General features: G+C 54.2%; 1 protein-coding gene across 2 annotated transcripts in view; it reads right to left on the bottom strand.

Moving 5' to 3' along the window:
- The window catches only part of NEURL1 (neuralized E3 ubiquitin protein ligase 1), an 81,325-nt gene that overhangs the window by 6,276 nt on the left and 49,932 nt on the right, over positions 1-25,117 (bottom strand). For both annotated transcript variants that reach the window (XM_046027614.1, XM_046027615.1), the window contains exons 2-5: positions 15,930-16,171; positions 15,193-15,514; positions 2,553-3,251; positions 211-357 (exon numbers count right to left, since the gene is read on the bottom strand). In XM_046027614.1, the coding sequence (XP_045883570.1) occupies positions 211-357; positions 2,553-3,251; positions 15,193-15,514; positions 15,930-16,171 (1,410 nt within the window). The remainder of the gene's footprint in view (positions 1-210; positions 358-2,552; positions 3,252-15,192; positions 15,515-15,929; positions 16,172-25,117) is intronic.

Raw genomic sequence — 25,117 nt, 5'->3', positions numbered from 1 at the left:
CCTCTCATGCTTTCTCACACACTCTCTCTCTCTCAAATAAATAAAATCTTTAAAAAGAAATCACCATCCAACAACGGTTCGCCAAGTGTATCTCCAGCTCGTCCAGTGCTCAACTCTGACACGAGGCTGCACTCCGGCCTCAGCCAGGGGGTCTCGGGGTGTGGGGGTCTGCCAGGGGCACCATGGAACTGCAGTGGCCAGCCTACTTACCGCCCGAAGAGCTCCCCAGCGGTCCGGAGCTGCACGTGCTGAGCAAGGGGTCGGAGAGGCGGCTGCCCAGGGCACTGGGCGAGGTTGGTGTGGAGGCAGGGGAGCAGGACAGTGATGGGATGCCCCGCTCTGCCAGGATGGTGGAGCCTGCAGAGGGGGAGGGAGGGACGCATGAGCCACTGAGGGGCCTACTGGGCCTCCTAGAGGGTCCCAGGAGAGAAAATGCTGACACAGCACCACCACACAGCCCAGCCACTGGGTGGGCTCAGGGCAGGATTCCAGAAAGAGGCCCACTGCCCTGCCCCAGCTCTTGGTTTCCACCCACAAACTGGAGGGCCACTTCATGCTCTGGTGTTACTGCATCAGCAGTCTCCAAACGAGCCCCCTGCCTGGAATCCCACCTCTACCCTTCCTACGCACCTCACCTTCGAGATTTCCCATGCCAGAGAACAAAGACCCCCTCCTACCGCCCGGCGTGGCCCTTCCAGCCCTAGCCTGACCCTCCGGGTCCAAGCCTCGTGCTCCCTCCGTCACTGCCCCCAGGTATCACCCACCGTCTCAACTACAATGGCATCTTTCAGATGCCCTTCAGCATCTCCCAAGCTCATTCTGTGCCACATTCTCTCCTTCCTTCCTTCCCTCCCTCTTCCTCTCCTCTCCTCACCTCCCTCTTTTCTTCCTACCCCGAACCCCCGCCGCTCCTCCCTTCAACAAGGTACCAGGTTCCGAACAGGTACCATCCACTGTGTAAACATAACACTGAGAACAAGACCGACAGAGCCCTTGCCCCCAAAGAGCTAACTGTCCAGGGAGCCCCTTAGGGCTGTCCTCAAACCCCCTCCTCTGGGCAGCTTTGACTACCCCCACAAACCACATTACTTAGCACTGACCAGGCACACACACCACATACATGGGACTAAACTACCACAAAGTTGGGTATTATTTGTTCTTTGTCCAGGTACGCAGCTTTGTTTTCCCAGGTGATGAGCTTCCTGAGAGCAGGAAATCGTATTCACCTGTGACTCTCCCAAGGCTCTAACATACAGCCCTACACATAAATGCTCCACGAGATCCTTTTATCACGTGTTCTAAGTCAATAGTCACTGTTTCCAAGGATATGCATTAGATAGCCACATGGGGTTTCTCTGGTGTTAATAGTTTTCAAGTTAACTAGCCTCTTCTTTCAGAAATTCACACCTCCTAGTTTTCTTGCCTTATTGCACTGGCTAGCATTTTCAGAACAACACCATAAGGCATCCCCCTATCATATTCCTGACTTTAATGAGAATGTTTCTCATATTTTGTCCTTAAGTATGAAACTAGTGATCATTTTGGAGTAAAGGAAATATCCTTCCATTCTTAGTTCATTTAGGCCTCTGACGAAGCACAGCACTCCTCTGTAAATAATTACCCTTCACACACTATCACTGGCTTAGTCAGTTTAGCATCTACCTTCAGCTCAGGTCATGATACCTGGGTCCAGGGATAGAGCCCTGCGTTGGGCTCCCTGTTCAGTGGGAAGCCAGCTTCTTCCTCACCCACTCCCCCTGCCTGTGTTCCCTCTCTCACGGTCTCTCTCACTCTGTCAAAAAATAAAATCTTAAAAAAAGAAAAAAAAAAAAGCTGTACATGATCACCACCACTGCCCACCTCATTAAAGATTCACGCTGCATATTAAAGGCTCTGAGAAGTTATGCAGTAAAGAATCCCCGACTTTTTCCTCACAGAACACTCTGAGAAACAACTTTCACAAGTCCACATCCACCAGTCCATTCAAACTCCATCCATTCAAGCCCAGGAAATAAAGGGCCAGACCTCTGCAATCCCATTTCCTCCAAGGCCCTCTGCTCGGATTCCCCATAGGCTCCCAACCCAGGGACCACAAGGCACAAACACCTGGCTTCAGACATACCAAACTCTTTCCTATCTAGACATGCTGCCGCCCTTACGAGGCAGAGGCTTTAATTCCCATTTTGGAGAAATGGAAACTGAGCCTCAGAACGTTAATTGCTGGTGGAAACCTTTTTTCTCATTTTTAAGTAGCCACTGAGTTGTTTATGTACCTGTGGGGACATGGCTTAATCAGATTCTGGGAGTGAAACTCGGGGATCCACACTTTTCTGCCCGCCCCCAGGATGCGGCTGGTGAGATTGAAGGATAAGGTCCAGCGGATGGAGTCCGGCCCAGAACTCATTTCGGTGCCTGTGACTCGGTGGCAAGACAGCGCAAGGCAGCGGGACACGGCAGATTCGCCCCCTTCTCCTTCCCCGAAAGGGTCCTGTCCTCCAGGAAAGGGCACGGTCGCTGGGGCTGTCGGAGGGGCCCTCGGGGGAGGCACTCACCGAGGATGCGGATCTGCGTGATGGCTCCGTGCAGGCCGAAGAGCATCCAGAGCGGCTGCGTGGCGTCCACGCACAGCTGCATGCCCACCGCGGCGCCGTTGTGGCTGAGGTGAAGCTCGCCGTCGGCGTTGACCACCAGGCCCAGGATGTCGCCGCTGTGCAGGGGCCCCGGCACGCGGCACACGGCCCAGAACTCCTTGCGGTCCGCCAGGGCCTCGGGGCTGAAGGGCAGGTCCGCGGGCCGCAGCGTGCCGGGGTCGCACGTGGTGACGCCAAAGGAGAGCGCCCCGGGCCGCGCGCCGCTCGAGCGCGTGACCTTGATGAAGATGGTCTCGGCCACGCGCACGGGCCTGTTGGTAAAGACGAGCGCGCGCTCGTCGCGCCCGTGCTCCAGGCGCGCCACGGTCTGCTCGTCCAGGATCCGCACGTGCGCCCCGGCGCGCAGCGCGTGGAAGCGCAGGTCGCCGTCGAGCTGCGCGGGCAGCGCGCGGCTGTGCTGCGAGTTGAGCGAGTTCTGCGGGATGGGGCAGCCGGCGGCCGGCGCGGCCTCGTCGCCCTCGGCGCCCTCGGCGCCCGGCACGTTGAGGTCGCACAGGCTCACGGAGAGGCGCGCCTCGTCGGCGTCGCGCCGCAGGGATGGCCGCCGCAGGGCGGTGAAGGAGCGCGGCCGCAGGCAGTCCGGGAGCACCAACTCGCTGTCTGCGGCCGGGGAGGGGGAGAGACATGGCGACTGTCACGCGGGCCCAGCAGTCCCCTCCAACCCCACCCCGTCACCTGCGCGCTTCCTGCCACCAGCCTTTCCAGTCTGCAACGTGAAATACCCAGTGCACTGTGAGCAGCATGGAAGAGGCTTGGGACGGAGGCTCAGCTGCAGGTCAGGGAAACAAAGTCACGCAGGACCTCTAACTCTTTGTTTAAGAAAAGGATGGGGGGGGCGCCTGGGTGGCTCAGTGGTTTAAGCCGCTGCCTTCGGCTCAGGTCATGATCTCAGGGTCCTGGGATCGAGTCCCGCATCGGGCTCTCTGCTCGGCAGGGAGCCTGCGTCCCTCTCACTCTCTCTGCCTGCCTCTCTGCCTACTTGTGATCTCTCTCTGTCAAATAAATAAATAAAATCTTAAAAAAAGAAAAGAAAAGGATGGGGGCTGGAAGGAGGAGTTAAAAACATTCCTTCTACATGCCACGCTTATAAAAGTTTGTTGTTGTTGTTGTTGTTGTTTATGAACTTAACTCCCTTTTGATCCCCTGCCGCTAGAACGCTGAGCACTCAAGTAGACAGCAGTAAATATTTGTTGAATGCGCTGCGGACATGCTACCCTCTTCCCCAGAAAGACTCTTTGCATAAATTGTCTCATCTTACCCTAACAATTACCTCTTGAGTTATCATTGCCGCAGGACACTGAAGCTGCGAGAACTTAAGTAAATTTATCTGGGATTTCCTTTTGAAAGTGACTTAACTAGGAATCAACCTCTTTCTCTTTTTAATCATACAAGCAAGATAGACTATTTTGTAGAAAAGGCAGATGAGCAAAAAGAAAAATAATCACGTCTCAGCCCACCATCTGGGAAAAAATACTCTTTAATATTTGGATGTGGACCTTCCAGCTTTTTTCCCCATTATATTCCTCAGTTACTTTTTCTAATACAAAGATCAAATCATGCTATATAAACTCCAGTAGTGTTTAACCTTTAATGGGTAACAAATCCCTTTGAAAATGTGATAACTTTGACCCGTGTCCTCAGAAGAAACACATATTCTTCCTAAATTCTGTGGATAACTTCAGGACATCTGTGAATCCCATAAAGCCATCCATGGACATGGACTCCAGGCGAAGAACCCTGTTATACAGATTTCCTTTTCAAAACTAGCTTTTCCACTATGTCCTGAACACCTTTGCATGCCAATAACCATGTTTCCAACACCATATTTTTTTTAATGGCTATGTTATGTCCTACTTTATGGAGTCCTATCATTTATAATAAAAGTCATCATGCATGATAAATTACCCCTGCATTTCATCCTTAAAACATCCCATGGAAGTGTTCCCATTATGGAGATAAAGCTCAGAGATGTGACGTGACAGCCACCGAGTGACAGATCGGAGAATGAAGCAAGGTCTGTCCCACATCACTTTCTTTGATTTCAGGCCCTCCTTATTTATTGAACCCCCACCCCCTCTGTGGGAGTCACAGTCCCCAAATTTGGCTAGTGCTACTGTAGACCACATTACGGGCCAATCCCTCCCTGGGAGCCTTTTCTCTGAGCCTCCCCAAGGGAGGATCTGTGCTTTCTCTCCAGGACCTGGATAAGGATGGCTGGGGTGGTGGATGTGAAAGCAAATCTTGGACGACCAGACTAATATGGGCGGCTAAGGCCAGAATTCAGCTCCAGCTGAATCTAGAGACAGTCTCCAAAGCCTCCTTGTTTTTGTTCTCCCCCTGCACCTTTCAGGAACAGTGTTGTTTGGGCCCCAGCAAGAGAGGGTGCTGGCCACCACTGTCCCCACCCTCCCCCGACCCCCCACCGCCGGCTGCCTGGAGAAGCCTCTTGGGGCCTGGCTGGTTGGGATTCCCAGCATCGTGCTTGGCAAGAAGGAGGGAGCCAACCGGAAAATGCGATTATTCCAGGGAATTGACTCTGTGACAGCGATGGTGCAGAGAGGCTGGGGGCTGCAGAGAGGCAGAGGCAAGGTGGCCCAAATAGGAGGCGGAGGCCTGAGAGACAGTTGTAGGGACCTGGGACAGGCTGTGGGCTGACTGGGGGCCCCGGAGAACAGCCCCTGCTCCCCCTACCTTAGGGATTGTGGGCACTGGCCCTAGAAAACTCCAGGGTTGGAGATGGAGAGGAAGGGACAGGGACTGTAGGGTGACAAGAAAACAAAAGGCTCAGAGATGCCAGCCAGAGCCTATAGGAAGGAGACTGTCACAGGCCTCACACACACACGTATCCCCACACTCCCCTCCCCACCTCACCTCACCCCACACACTCAGGACACTCAGTCCAGGGCCCATGGAGCTGGGCAGACCGTCAGCACAGGCTTCTGAATGGGGCTGGATGTGTGCTCCCAAGCTCTGTCCCTTCAGGGGTCCTTTTGTACTTGAACATGGCTGCTACTGGGCTTCTCAGGCAACCCGAGCCACTGCTGAGCTCCTCTAAGAAAGCAGTTCCTTCTCTTAGACTGAAATCTAGCTCCCTGTATCCAAGGATATCTTGGATAGATTTACTTAACATCTCAGCTTCAGTGTCCTTCTGTGCCAGTACTACCTCTGGGGTAGCCCTGTGGAGAAAACACTCCCCTCAGGGAATACTCAGACCCACCACACACCTTGCCACCGCTTGGACAATGAGCAGAACCAGACTCAGTGCTCCAGATGTTCCCTGACCTGCTCAAGGCACAGTGTGGCCACCACCTCCCTTGATATTTGCGCTAGACTTCTCATAATGTAACCTAAGGGTATTTGGGGGTTTTTAGGAACCCAAATCCATATACTGGTAGGCAGGACAGAAGCATAGTTAAGTGTAAGGATTTTGAAGTCATCAGCCAAGGTTCAAATCCTGGCTGCATCATTTCCTGGCCATAGCACCTTAGATAAATAACTTAACCTCTCTGGGCCTCTCTTCTTCAGCCGTGAAGTCAGCGTTCGCTGAGGTGTGTAACATCTGTACTCTAACTCCCCACTCAGCAGGGATGCAGTGAAGTCCAAATGCAGTAAGCTACAGAGGGCACCTAGCAGGGTACCTGGCCCTTTGTAGTCACAGGGTACTAAGTATGAGCCACTGTTATGGTTTACCTGCCCCAGGGCTCCGAAGAGAGTGCATGGGCTCTGGGGTGATACTGGCCTGGGTTGAAATGTCCAAGCCAGCACTTCAGTCACCTTGCCTCCCAGCCCCAGGTCACTCAGCTAGAGAACAGGGGGAATCACAACTGCATTGCGATGATGACATGGGGGTCAGAGGCAGGGCGGGCAGCCCCTGAGACCGAGGTACTTGACAACCTCAGGTACCAGTGCCTACTCAGGTCGTCCACCAACCACAGTCAGTAGGCAGCAAGCATTCTGCATCGGACTGTAGGACTTCACATGGGTCATGAATGGCATCCTTGACTGAGGACCAGGAAGGAGAAGCTACAAAGCAGAGATGAAAGGGGGAAGAAGAGAAGGCAGGAGAAGCAGCAGTGGGTGGGGAGAGAGGAGGAGGGGCAGGAAAATGACCCTTTCAGCCTTGCTTGAAATCTTGGAGGAGTCAGGCGGAAAGGTACAGGAGATACTGGGAAACAGCTAAAAATGGAATCCCCGGAGCCAGTGCCCAGCCCAAGTCTGTCTTCTCTCCCAGCCAGGCTGCCCCTCGGGGTCGGGAGCGGCTACAGGCTGCTGGCCATCTCCAAAATAAGCATATCCCCTCGGTGTGCCCAGCTGTGCCTGAAATAGACGACACTGGAGAAGGGCAGCCGGGCCGGGCGCCCTCCGCAGAAGAGCCAGCGGAGGTCAGAGCTGACTGAAAGCCAGGGAAGGGGCCGGGCCCCCAAAGCACGGGAGAGTGCCCTGGAGCCAGGCTCAGCCCAGGGTCCCCTCTTGGAGACAGGGCAGAGGGCAACCTGTCACCCCAAGGATGGGCTGGCCCATTCGGAAGCAACAAGTTCTACCCCCCAGGCCGGGGACACACGGCTGCCCACCTTGGAGGTGTTTATGTCGGGGCCCGGAGCAGGGAGCAGCGCGAGGCCACAGGAGATGCTGCTCGGCTGGCAACCCTCTCGGTGTCCCGGCTTTCATCTTTCGGGCAGGAATTTGTCAGTCTTCAGCTCCTGCAGAATCTGGCGCCTGGCGGGGCAGGAGGGGAGTGGCGATCCTTTGCGCCAGGGCGGAAATAACCAGGTCCCACAAGGCCAGTGAGGCCAGGGCCAGGGTTTCCTCCCCTCCAGGTGGCACTCAGGTCACCCACTCACTGACCTGCTGTGTGCCCAGGCCTAGGCAGTGGGTAAAGAGAAGAGAAGCCAGCACCTGGGCCCCAAGGAGCCAGTCGGATGTGGGACAATTAAAGCTTGGAGGCGTGAAAATATTTGAATATAATTTCCTTACAAAACTCTTCGTGTCTCCAGAGGAAATCCATTTCTCTCTGCCAAGCTCTCACCCAGCCTTGCCTAGAATGCCCCCGGGGACAAGAAGCTCACCACATCCCAAGGCTATCTGTCCCCCCCGCCCCCGCCCCCGAACAACTATAGCCGTTAGGAAAGCTGTCCTTGCAACAGATCCAGAAGCGTCCCCCATCCGCTCCTTGGCTCCCCCCGAGCCTTCTCTTCTTTAGGATATATACCCCTTTTAGGATAATGCTCTCCAGCAGAGGCTGAGGTGCCCTTCCCGTTTCACAGTGAGTCAGAGACAGCCTCTTGGAAGAAACAAGATTTGTCCTGGGCCCTGAAGGACAAGAGAGTTCGGACTGACGGACAGAAGCAAGAGGCGCTCAGAAGCAAGAGTGCTAGCAAACGTCTGGAGAACAATCTGAGGCCAATGAGGAGAAAGGGAGGGAGAAGAGGAGAGGAGGGGCCAGACTGAGGGCACCAGGGCCAGCTCTGGCCAGGGACCCACTGGGCCCACATGCCGCCAGCAGTGCAGGGCAACCAGGATAGGGCCAGGGCACTGGTGCCAGGGCCCTCAGGGCCAGGCAAGGGGCTCCTTCAAAGCAGGGCCGCCCATCAGCCCCAGAGTCTCCTTTGTTTAGATTCTCACCTCCCCAGCGCTGGCTCATCTTTAACCAGGGGTCGGCCCGCGGCAACAGGCTGGCTAGTGGGCGGGCATCTGCCGGCCCCTGTTTGGAAGGCGCTGCTGGCCCATTTACTGTCTCCATAAACATCCTCCTGCTGGTCAGCACCCAGCACGGGGCAAGGGAAGGAGCCCCACGGGGGGGGACATGGCTTGGACGGGTAAGGGGTTTCTCCACCCTCTGGGCAGCACCCTGAAACCCACACCTGCCTCCACCCTCTCCATATACACCCAACCACAGGAAAGCTAGGAGAAACAAATACTTTGTGAGGTTCATGGAAGGAAGGGTAGAATGTCCCAGAAACACTTGGAGTCACAGACTCTAAGATTTATGGAATCTTCAAGACAGAGGATCTTAGACATATAGATTCTGAGTCATCTGGTTTAGTGGTTCTCAAACTTTTTTTTTTTAAAGCAGTGAAATCCTTTTGTCCGACAGAACCAAAAGTTCTGGTTCAAGTCTAAGAGGAGGTCACAGAGCCCAGCCAACTCAGCTGCCTCAAAGATGCCTCTGGAACCCCAGTGTCCCAAGGAACTCAGCTGAAGAACCATAGATCTTTTTCCAAGAAACAATTTAGAGAGCATGGTTTGAATTTCACCCACATATAGGGACTTGGTTTCAAGGCTTTCCCCTCTAAGGAAAGGACTGGTTTGCAAGTTGTCTATTTGGTGGGATTTTTAAGTTAAGTATCCCTTTCTAACCTACAAACGATAGCCGTTGCCATTTGCGTAAACAGTCTTACACATCTGTGAGCCTCACAGACTCTCTGAGAGGTAAATGGCACGTGTCTGATTATGTCCAAACAACAGACGGGGCAGTTGGGCCACAGAGAGGCTGGAAGGCTTGCTCACGGCTAGTGAATGGCCATGTCAAGTCTTGGCTCAGTCAGCTCTCCTGCTTCTGAAATGTGGGCTTTGTTTCCAGTCCTGCAAGGCCCCAGCTTCTCTGCTACACAACCCCCCCACCCTGGGACCCCCTGGTGTCTCCAAAGCTCCTCAAAACTGTATCTTGGGCCAAAGAGATTATAGATGGAAAATCTGAAACTGCCATTTCTGGGTATTAGAAATAGTCTAATATTGCCAATCATATAAAATCACACTTTTCATATATTCATTCTGGTTTAAAAACAAACAAAAAAAAAAACCAAAAAACCAGAGTGCACTGTGAACAAAAGAACCAGACGAAGCCCTCAGGAACCTTCAGGGAACTGTGAGGCAGACAGACTCACCGCTGAATTGGGGTGCCGGGCACCCCCCAACTTCCCCAGCCAACACTGCTAGAGCTCTGGTGGCCCATCCATGCCCAACATGTTCTGCCAATCCCTGACGTCCTGAGCTCTCATGGCTCACCCTGAAAGATGGAGGATGGCCAAATCCCCACCCCTGGGAGATACCCAGACTTAGCAGGGGGACCAGGTGGACTCACATTTAGAGAAGCTAGGAAGTAATACGCTCACCTTCCTGGGCCCAAGGCCCAGTTCTCCTGAGCTGTGTGACCCTGGGCAAGTTATCAGACCTCTCTGAGCCTCTGTTGCCATATCTGCAAAATGGGCACAATAATAACATTCCTTACAATACATTTGAAGGGCTTATGACGTCTTCTTAAAGAGCAGGACAGTACATGATGCAGAACTGCTGGAACCACCGAGACCTCCATGTGCCTCGGGTGGTCAGGCGCAGGAAGGGTCGTAGGAACAGGGGAGATCAGGGCTTCCTGGTGGAGGGGAGGGCTTGGTGATGAGCCCTGATATGATCAGCAGAATTGAGGGTGGGCAGAGAGAAGTGGCAGGAAAAGTCCGTGAAGCAGGAGGAACAATAAAATTTTGTTTTAATCAAGAAGAAACGAAAACTAGCAACAAGGAAGAAATCACCACCAGCATCCTCCGCTCTTTCCCCCATCCCGAGTTTTGCTCGGCTTCCTTAAACTAATATTTGCCTCTCAGCCCCTGGCAGCCACAGCTGAAGGTAAATATTGGCTTAGTCCAGGAAGTGGAAGCCCCAGATGGCAGTGGGGTCCTCTGCTGCCCAGTACGGTCACACTCTTTGTGCCGCCCAGCTGATGCGCACCTGAGTGGGAGACCTAACCTAGGGCTGTATCTCCAGAGAGCGCCCAGCCTCTCAGCGCAGGGAAGCCAGGCTGGCTCACCAGCCCACAGACCAGTCCGACAGCAGCCTGCCCCTCTGAAAGCCCCCCTGCCCAAGTGTCCCTATACATCTCCATCCTCAGTAGGCAGGTTACCAGGACCTGGGAGTCTCTGCCTGGGCTGGGCTGAAGCAGAATGCCATGAGCCCTTGGGAGCCCACCTCGGCTTTTCTGCTTTCACGGCTCTCTCTCCTTTGACGCACACGCATACCCTCTTCTCCACAAGTCACCTCTTCACTTCACTCCCTCCCCCGAAGGTTCTGTTCCTTGACTTCCCCACGTCTGAGCCTAAGCACACCCCTCCTGTCTGGCCTCAGCTGTTCCTCTCCAACCAGGCCCTTTGTTTCACCTTATGTGGTTCCTGACTCGAAACTCATCTCCCACAGGAAGTCCTGGGTCACTCCCCACCTGTGCCACCCCCACCACACAGTTTTACTCTTCAGCCTCATTTCCCTGAAGAACTGGATTTAGGTCACCTCGGAGCAGTTAGATGATGACCCCCAAAATAAACACTCTTCAAGGAGAGGGGCTGGGTTTTCAACTCTTGTGTCTCCCCCTCCCCTCCCCACCCTGCACAGTACATAGGCTGTAGGGGGGCTGCAGGGTATCAGGAGACCCTATACTTGAAGTCTGGGTTCTCCAACTTTCTGCCAGGACCCACAGAGCTGCTCTTCCTGAGCCAACATTTCTGAGAAGAGCACGGAGACCTTGAAAAACTGGGATAGGAGTTTATCTCTCTAAGCATTAATCACCCCATAAAACTTGTGTTTATTTGCTTGCTGGCAGGTCCCTCTTCCTGGAGGTAGGAAGCTGTTATTCTTGGAAATCCCAGCCCGAGCTTGGGCCAGGGCACCCCGAGGCCAGAGGTGATCTCCTGAACTCCAGCATGTCGGGAGCCTGGAAGGCATGAGGCAGGCCTGCAGGGGCCGTGGTGGGGGCACCGGTGGGCCTGGCTTCGGTTCAGGCAGTGGGGGGGTGGGATGGCGTGCCCGCCTGGAATGGTCACTGAGGGACAGACCCCAGCCCCTGTCTGCACTCTGTCAGGGGAGACAACCTATCTGTCCATGGCCTGGTTTGCAAATCTGCTGGGTGCCAGGGGCCCCAAGATATCTCTGATCTGAAGAGCAGGTATGGGCCAGGTAGGATTTGGAGCGTTTGGGCCATAGGTCCCACAGATAGACAGGAACAGAGGGGGCACGCCTAGCAGGAAGTCCCTAAAGATGAGACACTGGTTTGGGGGGCAATCACCTCAGGAAAGAAAGCCTGTCTTCAGAGCTGCCAAGGCAGAGAGCAACCTCTCAGGGGATGGAGAAACTCAAAACTGGCTGAGGAGGAAGCGCAGGGAAAGCCAGAGGCACTGGAGAGATCCAGGCCAGCCGTGGGGAGTTTGGGGGGGGGTAGGCAGTGGGGAGGATGGGGAAAAGAGACTGACCCCGAGACTATATAGGGCAGCAGGCGGACCCCAGAGGGGAGGCCACTGAATGAGGGTATAGAGCAGCGTGCCAACCTCCGAAGAGATCTTGGATCTCTTTTGTTTTTACACCAAAAAATATGAGCTTAGGAAGAACAAAACAAAGAGATGCTTTAATCTGTTAATTGAATTCAGGGGCCAATATCAGTGTTTGAAAATGCCCAGGGATTACTGTGATTTACAGCTCGGACAGGGATCTGCTGGGACCTCGGCCTTACCCGAGGTGTCCAGAGGAACCTGCTGGGAGATCCAGGTGCAAGTGAAAATACTTCCTGAAAACCCATTTAGAGCCTAAGAGGGGTAATAGGGCCAGGCCAGGCCCTGGGAGACTGCCCAGGCTGTGTCCCAAGGTGGGGCCCATCAGATCACTCTCCAGGCCACTCTCTAGGCCCCAGAGGTTTAGAAGCCCCATCTCACCTAGCATGTCCCCTTTACCATCCCCTCCCTACCCCTTCCTGGACCTTCTAGACCCCGCCTAAGCCCCCTTCTCCAGGAAGCCTTCCTGGACTCCATCCTCCCTCACTGACCTCAGCCTCCTCTGACTTACTGTCTCCCTCCATACCTAACCTGCTGGAGGTTTACGGGGGAAGGTAATGCTTTTTGCATCAAAACACCCAGTTCAAATCCCAGCCCCGCCACATTCCTACACAGGTAAGCCAAGCGTTCCTTGGCTCTTAATTTTCTTCCTGACAAATGAGAATGAAAAACACTCTGTCCAGGGCCAGCTGCTGAGGTTAAATGAGATAGCTGGATGGAAACCATCTCAACAGATGGAAAGGATCCTATGACCACAGCTCTAAACAATTTACTGTCTTCTTGTGGGTTATGCCCTGATGGTGACTGGAGCGCTTGTTTTTCTCTCTGATTTCCCAGTGAGGCCGGGCTCTCTGTGAGCGAGTCCGGGTCTACCTCACTCCCCACCACTTTCCTTCATGTAACAAGTTACCTGCCCTCCCCACCACACTCTCCTACTGAGCCCCCAAATAATCCTTGGTGTCCTCCACACACCAGACACAATGTTCTACTCTGGAGAGAAGTCCAGCGTGGTAAGACATGGTTTCACCCTGAAAGCCTTCCCCGTCTTGGGACAGACCTATGGATGGGCCAGAAATCTCAGCGGAAGCCTCAGTGCTGACAGAATCCCACACACCATGTGGTGGGACTCAAGAAACAGAGAAGAGAACTCACTCTGGAAGGCTTCAGGGAGGAGGAGGCTCTTGAGCCAGGCCTTAATGCCAGAGTGGGATTTTTGATTTCTGGGGACTGTAGGAAAAGGCATTCTTTGCTAGGAAAGGGGAAAACAAGAATGCTGCCCCTACTGCCTTTACCCCGGTCCCAATAAGACTATAACTTTTTTTTAGAGCTGAGACACTTCGGTCTCCCACATGTACCACCCCCCCCCCACCCACGCCTCGCCCCGGGGCTAAGTTATAGTATTCACAACCTCTTCACAGATGAGAAGCCTGAGACTCAGACAGGAGTGTCCAGGCGGAGCACAAACTCAGGCTCCAGAAGTCCAGTGCCTGGAAGTGTGATGCCCTAAGGTCACGAGAGCAGCCAAGGGTGTTCACTTGAACTTGAGTTAAGCCTCACCCTCCCCAGGATGGGTGGGGAAGACTGACGGTCAGTGTGTACCCCCAATGTGTCAGCTGCTTCCCGTAACTTGGCTCTTTAAGCCTCCAAAAGAACTCTGAAAACAGTTTACTATTACCTACCCCTATTTCACAGATAAGGAAACTGAGGCCCTGCAGCTAGTACAGGGTGAGGCCCGGAGCCCACCTGGGGCAGAACCAATACTCTTTCCGCCTCCAGCAGGAGCAACCACCGCACAGAGCGAGAGGAGAGCAGCTCATTGTCGGGCAGCCTGGGCTCCTTCTTCACTTACTAAGACCTGGAAGGGCTTGCTTTCAGGCTCTTAACTTGTCCACGTGAATGTGTACTTTTATGGAGTTGAAAAACAGAAAGTACCCAAACTATTAATTAATAAAAAACAGCCTCCTGATGTTTGGAAGTCAACAGAAATGCTTCTGACAATTACTCATTTGTTTTTACTTTCACTGTCTTTTTTACTCAAATGAAGGTGTTTTGAAAAGAGCTTCACTGTTCCTTGGCTCTGAAGCCAGAAAGGAACCAAAGGGGAAAAAAAAAGGTTTTCCATTGTCTCCATGGCGTTTTTGTCCACAGAGAGAAGGGGGTAGGGGTGGGAGCTGGGACGAGCAAGCACAGGCCGGGCACTGACTGTGCTGGGCGCTTTACTTACAGCCTCTTGAATTTCCCTTCATCGTCCCACAAACCCATTTCATAGATGGGAAAGCTGAGGCTTCTGCCAGCTCTGCCTGGAAACAGCCATTTTGCCTGTGAGCTGATGTGTGTTCAGAGTCAGCACGTGCACAAGGGAGCAAGCTGAGAGCGATCCTAGACCAGGAGTCAGGTGACCTGGATTCTAGTCCCAACTCAGCCACCAGCTCAGCTTGGGGCCCTAGGAAGCCTGAGACTCTCCAAGGCCCCTTCCAGCCCTGGAACTTTAGGGTAACAGGCACCCTCGCCAGGAAGCCTGGCTCCTTAGCACCCCAGGCTGCCTTCTGCTACACCTCCTTGCCTGAGTGCTGCACCCAGTATGGAGGCCTACTCACCCTGGGCACCCAGGAGCCACCAGAAAAGTCTTAGCCACCCCAGTGCCCTCTGCTCTCCCTGCTTACCCCATTCACTCCCACCCCTGCAAGAAGCACTGGGGCGGGGTTGGGCCTCCTGGAGGGCTGCACAGCCCAGGGGCCAGGGGCTCACTTGGAACTGAGTGCTGGCTCCCCCACTCAGCTGCAGCACCTCCGGCCAATGACTCAACCTCCCTGAGCTTGGGCCTCGTCTCCTCGGGCCGCACTAAGAGAGTCTGCCTCCCAGGGTCGCTACAAGCACAGCAGCAATGAAGTACTTGGCCCACAGCAAGTCCTCGCTCAGCTGTGGAGTCGATGATTAATATTCATGACTTCCTGGAGGCGGAGGGTCTTTGAGATTGTTTTCTGATGAGGGTTATGTGCTGCTCAAAGGCACAACCTGAGGGGCCTTGGAGGGCAGGAATCCCACCCCGGAGCTCCTTGCCCCAGCTGTGGGTGCAAAGGATGGGTGAGCTCTGCAGGACACAGGAAGTTTCCCTGAGCTGGCCCCGTGCCCACGTGGTCCTGGGGCCCTGCCAGTGAGGGAGAGGTCCGCATGCCAGATGGACCAGAGGAGCGTCACACCCCAGCACCTCGGGGGCACGGGGAGCAGGCACTCACCGAGCAGCTGGACGCCCCGCGTGAGGCCGTAGACGTCCACCAGGGCCCAGAGCGGGTCGGCCGTGCGGACCCCGTTGAAGAAGAGCATGGCAGCTGAGTCGTTGATGCGGTAGAATACGCGGCCCTTCTTGTCCACCCAGAAAGCGATGATGTTGCCCTCGTTGGCAAACTCCTCGGGCAGCGCCTTGGCCCAGAAGCCACTCTGGGACACCAGGTCGGGGCAGGCGTACTTGGGCAGGGAGTCAGGGTGGATGCGGGATGGGTCCTTGCTCGTGAAGCCCAGCCGCAGCGCCCCACTCCAGCAGCACTGCTTCTTGGTGATCTGGACGGGAAAAGAGACCCTCAAAGGCGGCCCCTGCCCGGCCCAGCCTCTCCCGCACCCACCAGGGCCCAACGGGGAGGGAGTGGGTCCTTCCCAGCGGACCACCTGAGGTGGACTCCCCTGGGGGTGGGGGGGGTTCACGCCACCCTGCTGGCCTCCTCTCTCCCCTCTGGGAACCTTCCCACAGACTGGTGACAGCTCATGGAGGTCCCCATGGTCACACCCCTCCCCCACTCCCTCTCTGTCCCACAGGGAAGGTTGAGGAAGGAGGAGTAAGAGGGTCCTCATGGTGAGGAAGGTGAGGAAGAGCAAGAGTGGCAGCACAGAGGACGAGAAGAGCGGGGTGCGGCGGGAGCGGGAGCGGGAGGCACTGCCGGTCCCCGGGATGCGCAGAGAGCAGGGAGGGAATCCCCACCTTCAGCCTGACTTGCTCGTAGATGAGGACCGGGCGGTTGCTGAAGGTGATGGCATTGCAGAAGCTGGCCTGCCTCTTGACGGCCTTGTGGCTGAGGTCCATGAGGATCTGGGAGCCCTTGGTGTGCGGGTGGAAGAGCAGTGGCGTGGCTGGGAGCCCCCCGCCAGGTGGTCCCGGAGCACAGTGCTCCTGCTTGTGGTGGCGTCGGTGAGAGGTGACAGGGAAGGGGCCCCCGATGGAGTCTACAAAGGAATGAGCCACAATGACGAGTGTGTGGCAGAGACCCCTGAAGCAACAGAGGGCTGGGTGCAAGCAGAAGTTGCTCACGGCCCAGGACATCCACCATCACTGAAACGCACCCGCCGGCACCTTTTGCCACCATCTCTTGCCATAGCCCCCTTTGCTACATACCACCGTGTAGCATCCATCCCCCTCGGCCCTGGTCCTCTGCCCATCACCTCCCACCCCGGACTACAAGCTACTGCTACTCACCAGTATTTCTGGCTATCTACCCTCCACCACCCTCCTTTGTGATAAATCAGCATTTACTACCAACATCCACCACCATGCCCTGCCACTCCCCACCACCATCATTTTATTTTATTCAACAAATATTCATTACAGACCTACTTAATACCAAGCCCTGTCCTAGGCTTGTGGGCATACAGGCATGAAACACACATGGATCCTTTCTCAAGAAGACAACAGCCCAGGAAAGGAAATAGGACATACACAGGAATCACGATAAAAATGGCAGACAGTGATTAATGCCGAAAGGATGGAATGGCAGGTCACTTCTCAGGAAGGCCTCCTGGAGGAGGAGAGAAGGAGGAAAGGGCATGGAGCTGGACTGACAAGGCTGAGCTGCAGTGAACACGTGACCTTGGAGCTGCCCTTGGAGACCAGCAGGGTAGGTGGGCTCCAGGATCACGCCCACAGCTGCCCCTCTCCACCTCAGGCCGCCCTCCTGCTTTACACCATCCATGCCTGCAATATCGTGCACACCGGTGGGCCTCGGCACCCAGGCTTCCTGATGGAACTCAGATCGGCCTCAAGGACCCTCTGGCCGCGAGGCACGCCGCTTCCTCCTGCTGATAGCTCTACCACACCCCAAAATGGGACAGAGGAAAGGATGGGGCGTTACAAGCATGTGGGGTTGGTGTCCAGGAGACAGGGCAGAGATTAGAAGGAACGTGGAGGAGGTAGCAAGTGGCTTGTATTGGTCACTCACTGGCTGTGGAATCTTAAGGAAGTCACTACCCTGCTCCAGCACAATGGGTAGCTGGAGCTCTAAGACACGTCTCAGCAGCACCAGAAGTATTCATGCAGTATTGGCGGTTGGGGACAAGGAAAGATGTTCATTTCTTCCCCAAGATCTGTATCCTGTCAAGGAGGAAGGGGAACCCTGCCCTGTGCCATCAACTTGAGGCAAGAGAGATGTGGAGGAGGGGAAGATGGGGTGGGGGAAGTAGGAAACCACAGAATGTGACAGAAGCCTTCTGGGAGGTGTCAAAGTTTGGTTTTTCCAAGGCAGAGATTTAATAAATGCAAGAAGCTCAATAAGCATCAGGCCTTCTCAGAGGTCTTCCACTCCCTAAAGAGGAGGAGAGTTTTCCAGGAAGGAGAGGAACACAGGAAGGGAGGAGAGATGGAAAGAGCAATATTCTGAGCCAGAAAGACCCAGACTTTGGTCCAGGCCATATTTGCATCACTTTGCCTCACTTTGCATCTTTGCTTCCTTCTTCCCAAAGGGCCCCAGACACCAGCGTCCATGGTCCATGGCAGCCAGACATCCTGTGCGTGGGAGGCGGGGCTGGAACAAGGAGGAGTTCCTCTTTTTTTTTTTATATAAGATTTTATTTATTTATTTGACAGACAACAGAGATCACAAGTAGGCAGAGAGGTAGGCAGAGAGAGAGGGATAAGCAGGCTCCCCGCTGAGCAGAGAGCCCGATGCGGGGCTCGATCCCAGGCCCCTGGGATCATGACCTGAGCTGAAGGCAGAGTATTTAACCCACTGAGCCACCCAGGGATCCCAGGAGGAGTTCCTCTTTTTCCCACTAAGAGAAAAGACTGGAATCACAGAACAGTGCTCAAGGCCTTTAAAGCCACCAAGCAAGTTGGAACTGCTCAGAGGAGACACAGTCAGTCTGGGAAGGATACCTGGAAGAGGTTGGGTGGCCCCTGGGTGGTGCAGAGTAGGGGAGGTCATTCCAGGAAAGGGGGCCGTTGGGATGAAGGGCAAAGCGTGGCCACAGGCAACCTATAGGTGCCCTGCCTGGGAGAGGTGTCCTTTGGAATCAGGCCGGCCTCAGGCACAGCTTGACTGCTGGTTTCAAAAAATACCAGTTGGGGAAAGGGATTAGAGATTGTGGCACGGGTTATACAATGGAATATTACTCATCAGTGAACAGGGAATGGACTACTGATATGAGAGGCAACATGGATGAATTTCAAAATAATTATGCTGAGTGATATAAACCCGTTTTTAAGAAATAAGCAAACACAATCCATGGAGTAACTGTAGGGCTTCTGTTCCTTTCAAAACAGAAACCTACATCCTGTCCCATTTGTCCCGATGTGGGAAATGCACATTAAGGGCTAGTGATAACACATAGCCTGGAGGTCACCTGGGGATGGAGCGGGGAGGGGGAGGGATTGCCAAGGGGCACAAGGGAATGTTTGGGATGATGGATATGTTCACCCTCTGGATCGTGGTGATGATCTCGTGGGTGTATACGTATGTAACCCCCCCAACTGTACAGTCTGAACACAGGTGGTTGAATGTATGTCAATACAACTTACAACTCAATAAAGCAGGTTGTTAAACCTGCTGAGCCCAGCAGCTGATCACAGCCTCTCCCAGGGGGCCACTCCTCAGCCTCCACTTGGGACCCATGGACCAACCGCTGGATCTCAGCTTTCTTCAAAATGCTCCCTCTCCTTCCCACCCATCCTGGGTGGGATCCTATGGTTCTGCAAAAAGACCCAGAAAATACTGACTCTGGGCAGATATGGTGGAGACACCCAGGGCCAAAGATCCAGGCCCTGGGAGGCTGCGAAGACCATGTCCCTGGGCTTCCCTCCCACAGGAGGACTTTGGGTGGGCAAGGGTGGCACAGGCCCAACCACCCTGGCAGACAGCAAGACAGATGGAGAAGGAAGGTGAGGGAAACCCCGGGCCCTGGGACACAATGAGCACCCAGACGGGTGGCCTCACATACAACTATGGGTACATGAAGGTACTCCAGACCCTAGGAGACAGAGACTTAGTTCTTCCCTAATCCCTTGGGCCAGGAATCACGTTTACACACGTATCGTGCACACACACATATTCATGTCCACAGGGATGTAGGAAACGGCACGCATAGGACACAGGCCCGGCACCCATGGGTCACACACCTCTAGTAATAAGGACAGCCACAGGCCAGGCCCTGAATGGGGAGTTGACTTTCACCCACCGGTTTCAGCCTTAAGGCAAACTCTAAGGGGAGAGAGGGATGTCACTAGCCCATATGACTGATGAAGGCCCTGCACCTCAGAGACACTGAGCAGCTTGCCCACGGTCACCCAGCTGCCACAGAGAGCCTCCAGCAGCTGAACACAGGCAGTCCCGCGGCAAGGCCTGTGGCTTCGCCATGAAGCCCCACCAGGCAAGACCGCAGGGGTTCCGTGTGCCGGACACACTCTTTTAAAAGCACATTAAATTATACTCACGACTGGTAAAACATGGGGGGAAATGTCTGTCCATGTGCCATGCAGAATCATTTTGAGTAGCACGCAGGGCGAGACCCGGCATTCTGCCAGGCTGCTTTCATGATACATGTGTGTAGGCCACCAAGACACAGAAACACAAACCATGTTGCCTGCATGGCCCTCCTACATGGCTGGATATAAAATGTGGCGTGTGCCCACAAGGCATCCCGCTCTGCGTTCACAAGGGTGTAAGGAGGAGGAGCCTCGAAACCATGCTGAGTGACAGAAGCCAGCTCCAAAGCCTACCTATGCTCTGATGCCTTTGTAGGACATTCTGGAACAGGCAGAACTACATAGCTCGAAAGCTCCAGAGTACTGGAGTTTGGGGAAGAGGAAGACACAGGGGCACAAAGGGAGTTTTTGCAGTGATGGAATGTTCTTTATCTCAACTGTGGCAGTGCCCACACAACTTGCACATTTGTCACAGCTCCCCAAACTGTACACTTAAAAAGGATGAGCTGTGTTATCTACAAATAATGCCTCAAAAGCAGCAACAACTAACAAATCAGTGTCCACTGAGATGGAGGAAGGGGAGGTTGACCACCACTGCCGCCATCAGCCCACAGCAGGGAGTGCCTAGGATGTGGACCATTGGAGAGGAGACAGCGAAGCCCGGTTGGCCCAAAACTCTCGGCCCCAAGCCTCTGGAGTGGGTATGAGGGGAGCGTTCTGGCTGCTACAAAGCACGTTCACTGACTCCTAGGACCTGCCTCCTCCTGCCCTCAGTGTGGCTCCCGGGGCTGTCCCCAGAGCTGTCGTTGGCCTCTTCTCTCTGCACTCAGCTCTGAGGAATCAATGCACACCGAGCCATGTCTGTGGAGATGATATGAAAACCCTCTCCGGCTTGCTGGGTATCTCGAAGTGACCATGGTCCCCTGCCACTTGGCAGACCCCCACCTGAACTCCTGACCCTAGCCCACCAAACGCCCCCCACCATGCTTCCAGGCCCAGTGGAATCCTTGAGCACCCCACATCCAACTGACCAGTCCCACCTGAGAAAGAGACATCCGTGCCTCATCATGTCTCTTCAAAGCAGGGCCAGGGCCACTGCTTATAGCCACGAACGCCCCCTGCCTGCCTCCAGGGGGCGCCATTCACACAGATTACAAGAAGAATGGGGCCCTCTGAGGCATCCCAACAGGCTGGTGTTTGTCACCTCACCGACCCCTGCTGTCCTTGCCTGCCAGCTCCCTCCTCCACCTCAGCTGGCATTATGGCCTGGGGGGAGGAAGGAGAGAAAGCTGAATGAGAATTAACCCTGGGCACAGCTCTGAAATTCAGGGCCAGAGGGGCGGCTGAGGGCCAGGCTCCTTCCCTATCCCATCCTAAAAGCCTCCCTCCCTGCACTTCAACAGACTCTATGGCCCTTAAGGTCTCCATTCTAGGGAAGAGTTATGATTCCGACTGGTTAGCCAACTTGCTTGAGCTCACATAGCAACGAAGTGGCAGAGCTGGGACTTGGACCCTGATCTTCCAATGCTGCTCATAGGGGTCCTTTACCCTACTCGGCATCTAATACTAGAGCCCATTTTCCCGAGTCCAAGATGGCAGGCATAGTCGGGAAAGGCTGCGTGGAGAAGGCGCTGGCCAGTCCCAGCTGGGGGAACATCCACAGCAAAGCCAGCAGGCTCAAGATGCTGGGACACTACTCCCCCACTGGCCACTGGTCCCGGTGGAGCCCCAGTCTCCCCATCTGGCTCCCAGCAGAGCTCTCAGAGCTCCCATTAGTGACAGGTTTACAAGCTTCCCGGGAGCCACAGTGGGAGCAACCCCCACCCCCAGGCGAGGCTGCTGCTGACACAATGGAAACTCCCCCACAGAGCCCATTCCTCCAGGGCATTTATGAGGTGCCAGACACAATCCTGGCCAGCCCTCCAGGTAACCCTCAGCTAGCTCTGGACCACATTCCCGCCTCTAGGTGGGGTCCCAGGGAGAGATGCTGGGACACAAGGCAGCCTTCAGAATGACCTCCTCACTGCCCCCACGCCAAGATCTGCCCCAGAACCATCCTGGCAGAGCCCCGCATGCCCAGGCTGAGCTGAGCTGGGCTGCCAAGGAGAGGGCAGTACTAGCGACAGTGACCAAACCCCATGTGACTTTATAGGTAGGGTCTTCATTCCACCCCCAGAGCCACTAGGACACAGATCCTTGGAAGTGAAGTTACCCAGCCAGAGCAAAGGGCCCCGATATGAACCCAGGTCTGCTGCCTCCAAACCCAGCGTCTCTGTCACTAACTGTGAGACCTCTGGAGCCTCGCTTTTCTCACCTGTAAAATGGGAGTCATGGCAGACCTTCTTCACGGGATTCTTGTCAGGATTAAATGAGATGATGTATGCAAAACTTACCCAGTAAGTGGTTGCTATAATAATGATGATTCTTATAATAATTATTATAGATAACAGCTAATAATTATATTAATAATTAAGACACGGTTAGCTTATCAGTACTTATTATATAACAATAATAATGATTAATGCTACTGACATTGACCTGTGTTCTCGTACCTCCACACATTTGTTCAAGCTCTTCGCCCCTCCCCACCACACAGCTTCTTTTCCTGGCCCACCTCCCACCTCCACTTCTCCAAGTCCCATCCGTCTTTCAACACAAAATCGCATTGTGCTCAGGACAGCCTTGCTCTGAGTCTGTGATGCTGACCCCCAGGGCTAGCATGCTTGTCTGCATCTCCGATGAAGGAGGCCTGTCTCACTTTCTAGACAATGGGGGTCAGGGAACAAAGAGCTTGAACCCTGGAGTCAGGAGGCCATGGGTTCAAACCCCAGCCATGCCACAGACTTGCTGTGTGACTTTGAGCAAGTCACTTCACCTCTCTGGACCTTGATCTCTTTCTCTGTAAAATGGGGTCATCTTAGCTGCTCCGCCCATCTCTCCTGGTTGCTGTGAGGACCCAGGGAGTTCATAGATGTGAAAGAATTTTGCAAACTTGAACACCAGATCCCAACATAAGGTCTTATTTTTTTTTTTAATAAAAACAGTAAATCCCACTGTAGGAAATCACCAGCTCTTTTCAGCCCAGTGGGAGGCCAGACACTCTGGCTTTATCTTATCCCAAACACCCTAATCCTGGATTGCCAGCGTAGTCCTGATTTAGATTAGCTTATACACATTCACTGAACAGGGCTTGCTCTCTCTGGGGTAAAGACTGTGGCAGCCAGTTTCAAGTGGGAAAGCAGGTGGGGAGGGGGCTTCAGTGAGAGAGATGATTGTAAAACAGGGCAGATGTGAACTTCTTTGGGGTCATTAAAGGGGCTCAACCTCCCTCCTGTGCCTCTTGCCTCCAGGCCTGGTCCAAGCACATTTCTCTGCTGGGAATCTTTCTCTCCTTCCCACCTACTTACCTGCCTTTCTCTCACTCATCCTTCAGACCTTGATTTTAAAGCCCACTTTCCCGTAGAAAAAGGGGAAGTCTCTCTGGCCCCAGACCGGGTTCAGGGCCCTGCTATGGACTCCCAGGGACTCTACCCACACATCCCTAACAGAGCCTCCAGCACCCAAGCAGCCTCTCTCAACTCCCTCCACAGAATTCAGTGCAAAGGCCCTGAGTTGCCCGCTATCTGCAGGACACTATACATCTTCTCCACACCCAGAACGGTTGAGAAGAGAGTCACTCGGATCATTTTCTGTGCTCTGCAGTACAGCTTTCTGGCGAGGAAAGGCTGCAGGGTTATTCGTGTCTGTCTCCCAGATGGACCCTGAGCCTCCTGGGGGCAAAAGCTCTTTTTGTCTTTTTTATTGCTGTTTCCCCAGTGCCTAGCTGAGAGCACAGAGCAGGTGCTCAACGCGAGTTGCTGAACGGAATGCCCCTGTTCGATTCTTCAATCCACTGACCACCTGGCAAGTGTCCGGGGAGTACCCACTCTGTGCCTTGCACTTTCTGGTGTCCTGTGGAGAAATTAGAGAAAGAGGGGACTAAAAGGACAGCTTCCTTCACTGCCCAGCACCAGGATCCCACCCACACTGCATGCCTAAGAACCTGTAACAGCTCCCCACTTGCCTGCCGGAAAAAGGAAAAAAGGAAGGTCATGAGAGTTGATGGTTTCTTTGGTATCAAATACTGTAGCAGATGTCCTTCTCAAGCAACCTCTCCTCACCCTCCCAGTCCCTGCAAGACAGGTGTCTGAAGGAAGCAGCCTCCAAGATGGCTTCAATGATCCCCAATCCCCCCCCCCCCCCGGCAGTCATGCCCTCTTGCAGACCTGTCCCTTTGCGTGTGGAGCAGCTAGCTTCAAGTGAATGGGATACAGCTGAAGTAATAGGATGTCATGCCCAAGACTGGGCATCAAAAGCCTTCAGTCTCCATCTTGGTTACTTTCTCTTGCCTCTCTTGGGTTTCTGTCTCTGGGGGAAGCCGGCTGCTGTGTTGTAAGGGAATCCTGTGCAGAAGCCCATGTGGCAAAGGACCAAGGAGTACCAATACCGACGTGAGTGAGCTTGGATACGGATCCCCTTCCAGACAAGTCTTCAGACTTGGAGACCACAGCCGCAGCCAACAACTCGACCATAACCTCCCAAGAGACATTACGCAGGAGGTATCCAGCTAAACTATGTCAGGATTCCTGACCCACAGAAACTGAGATAATGAAATGTTTGTTGTTTTAAACACTAACTTCTGGGGTAATTTGCTGTACAGTAGATGTGGTTTGCAACAATATATTAATATGTCCCATTTTATAGATGAGGAAACAGAGGCTCTGAGAGGTACTAACTCGCCCAAGGTCACATAGCTTTCAAGTGGCAGCTCTGGGTTCTGATTCGGGTAACGCATTCTCCAGCCACCCTCGGTGATCCCCACCTCGCTGGCCAGCCGGCCAGGTCCGCTCTCGATGACACGAACCCTGCAGTCCACCCTAGTTGGTTTCTCCATGCCCACGTATATCCACCTTTGTGATTCAGGGTTAGAGGCCACGTCAGGCCTCTCATCTCTCCTCAGGCCCTGCCTGTGCATACAGCAGGCCCTGCTGCTCCCTGGAAGACTGAATGAGTCCATGACGACGAGTGGGGCAAAGGAGGACGGCGGGGAGTGGGTAAGATCGGCACCTTCATCACCAAGTTGATCTCCCCACACCGAGCCTCCTGTGCTCACTCATTCTGTGACATCTCAATTTCTGGCATTCCCAACAGCCAGGTGTGCATACAGCTTTGCGTCCCTCACTGCTGGGAGGGGACCAGCCCTCCTCTTCCCCTCCCTGATCCTACCCCAAGATTCCAGATAATAGCTATCCCGGGTTCAGCTCTGGGCCCATCTTCCCAGCAGCTCCCCAAAGCCCCTGAGCCAGGCTTGGGAGACTGTAGGGTTGGGGGGAGCACGGCTCGGTCACATAAATCCATACACCACACAGACTGTCCCCCTGAGCTTCCCTCACACAAAGCCATGCTCACGCATGTGTACATGTGTGCACACACACAACCAG

Source organism: Meles meles, chromosome 13 (assembly GCF_922984935.1).
Source record: "Meles meles chromosome 13, mMelMel3.1 paternal haplotype, whole genome shotgun sequence".
NCBI classification, from domain to species: domain Eukaryota; kingdom Metazoa; phylum Chordata; class Mammalia; order Carnivora; family Mustelidae; genus Meles; species Meles meles.
Note: the sequence above shows the minus strand (reverse complement) of the source record. Positions and strands in the feature narration are given on the sequence as shown.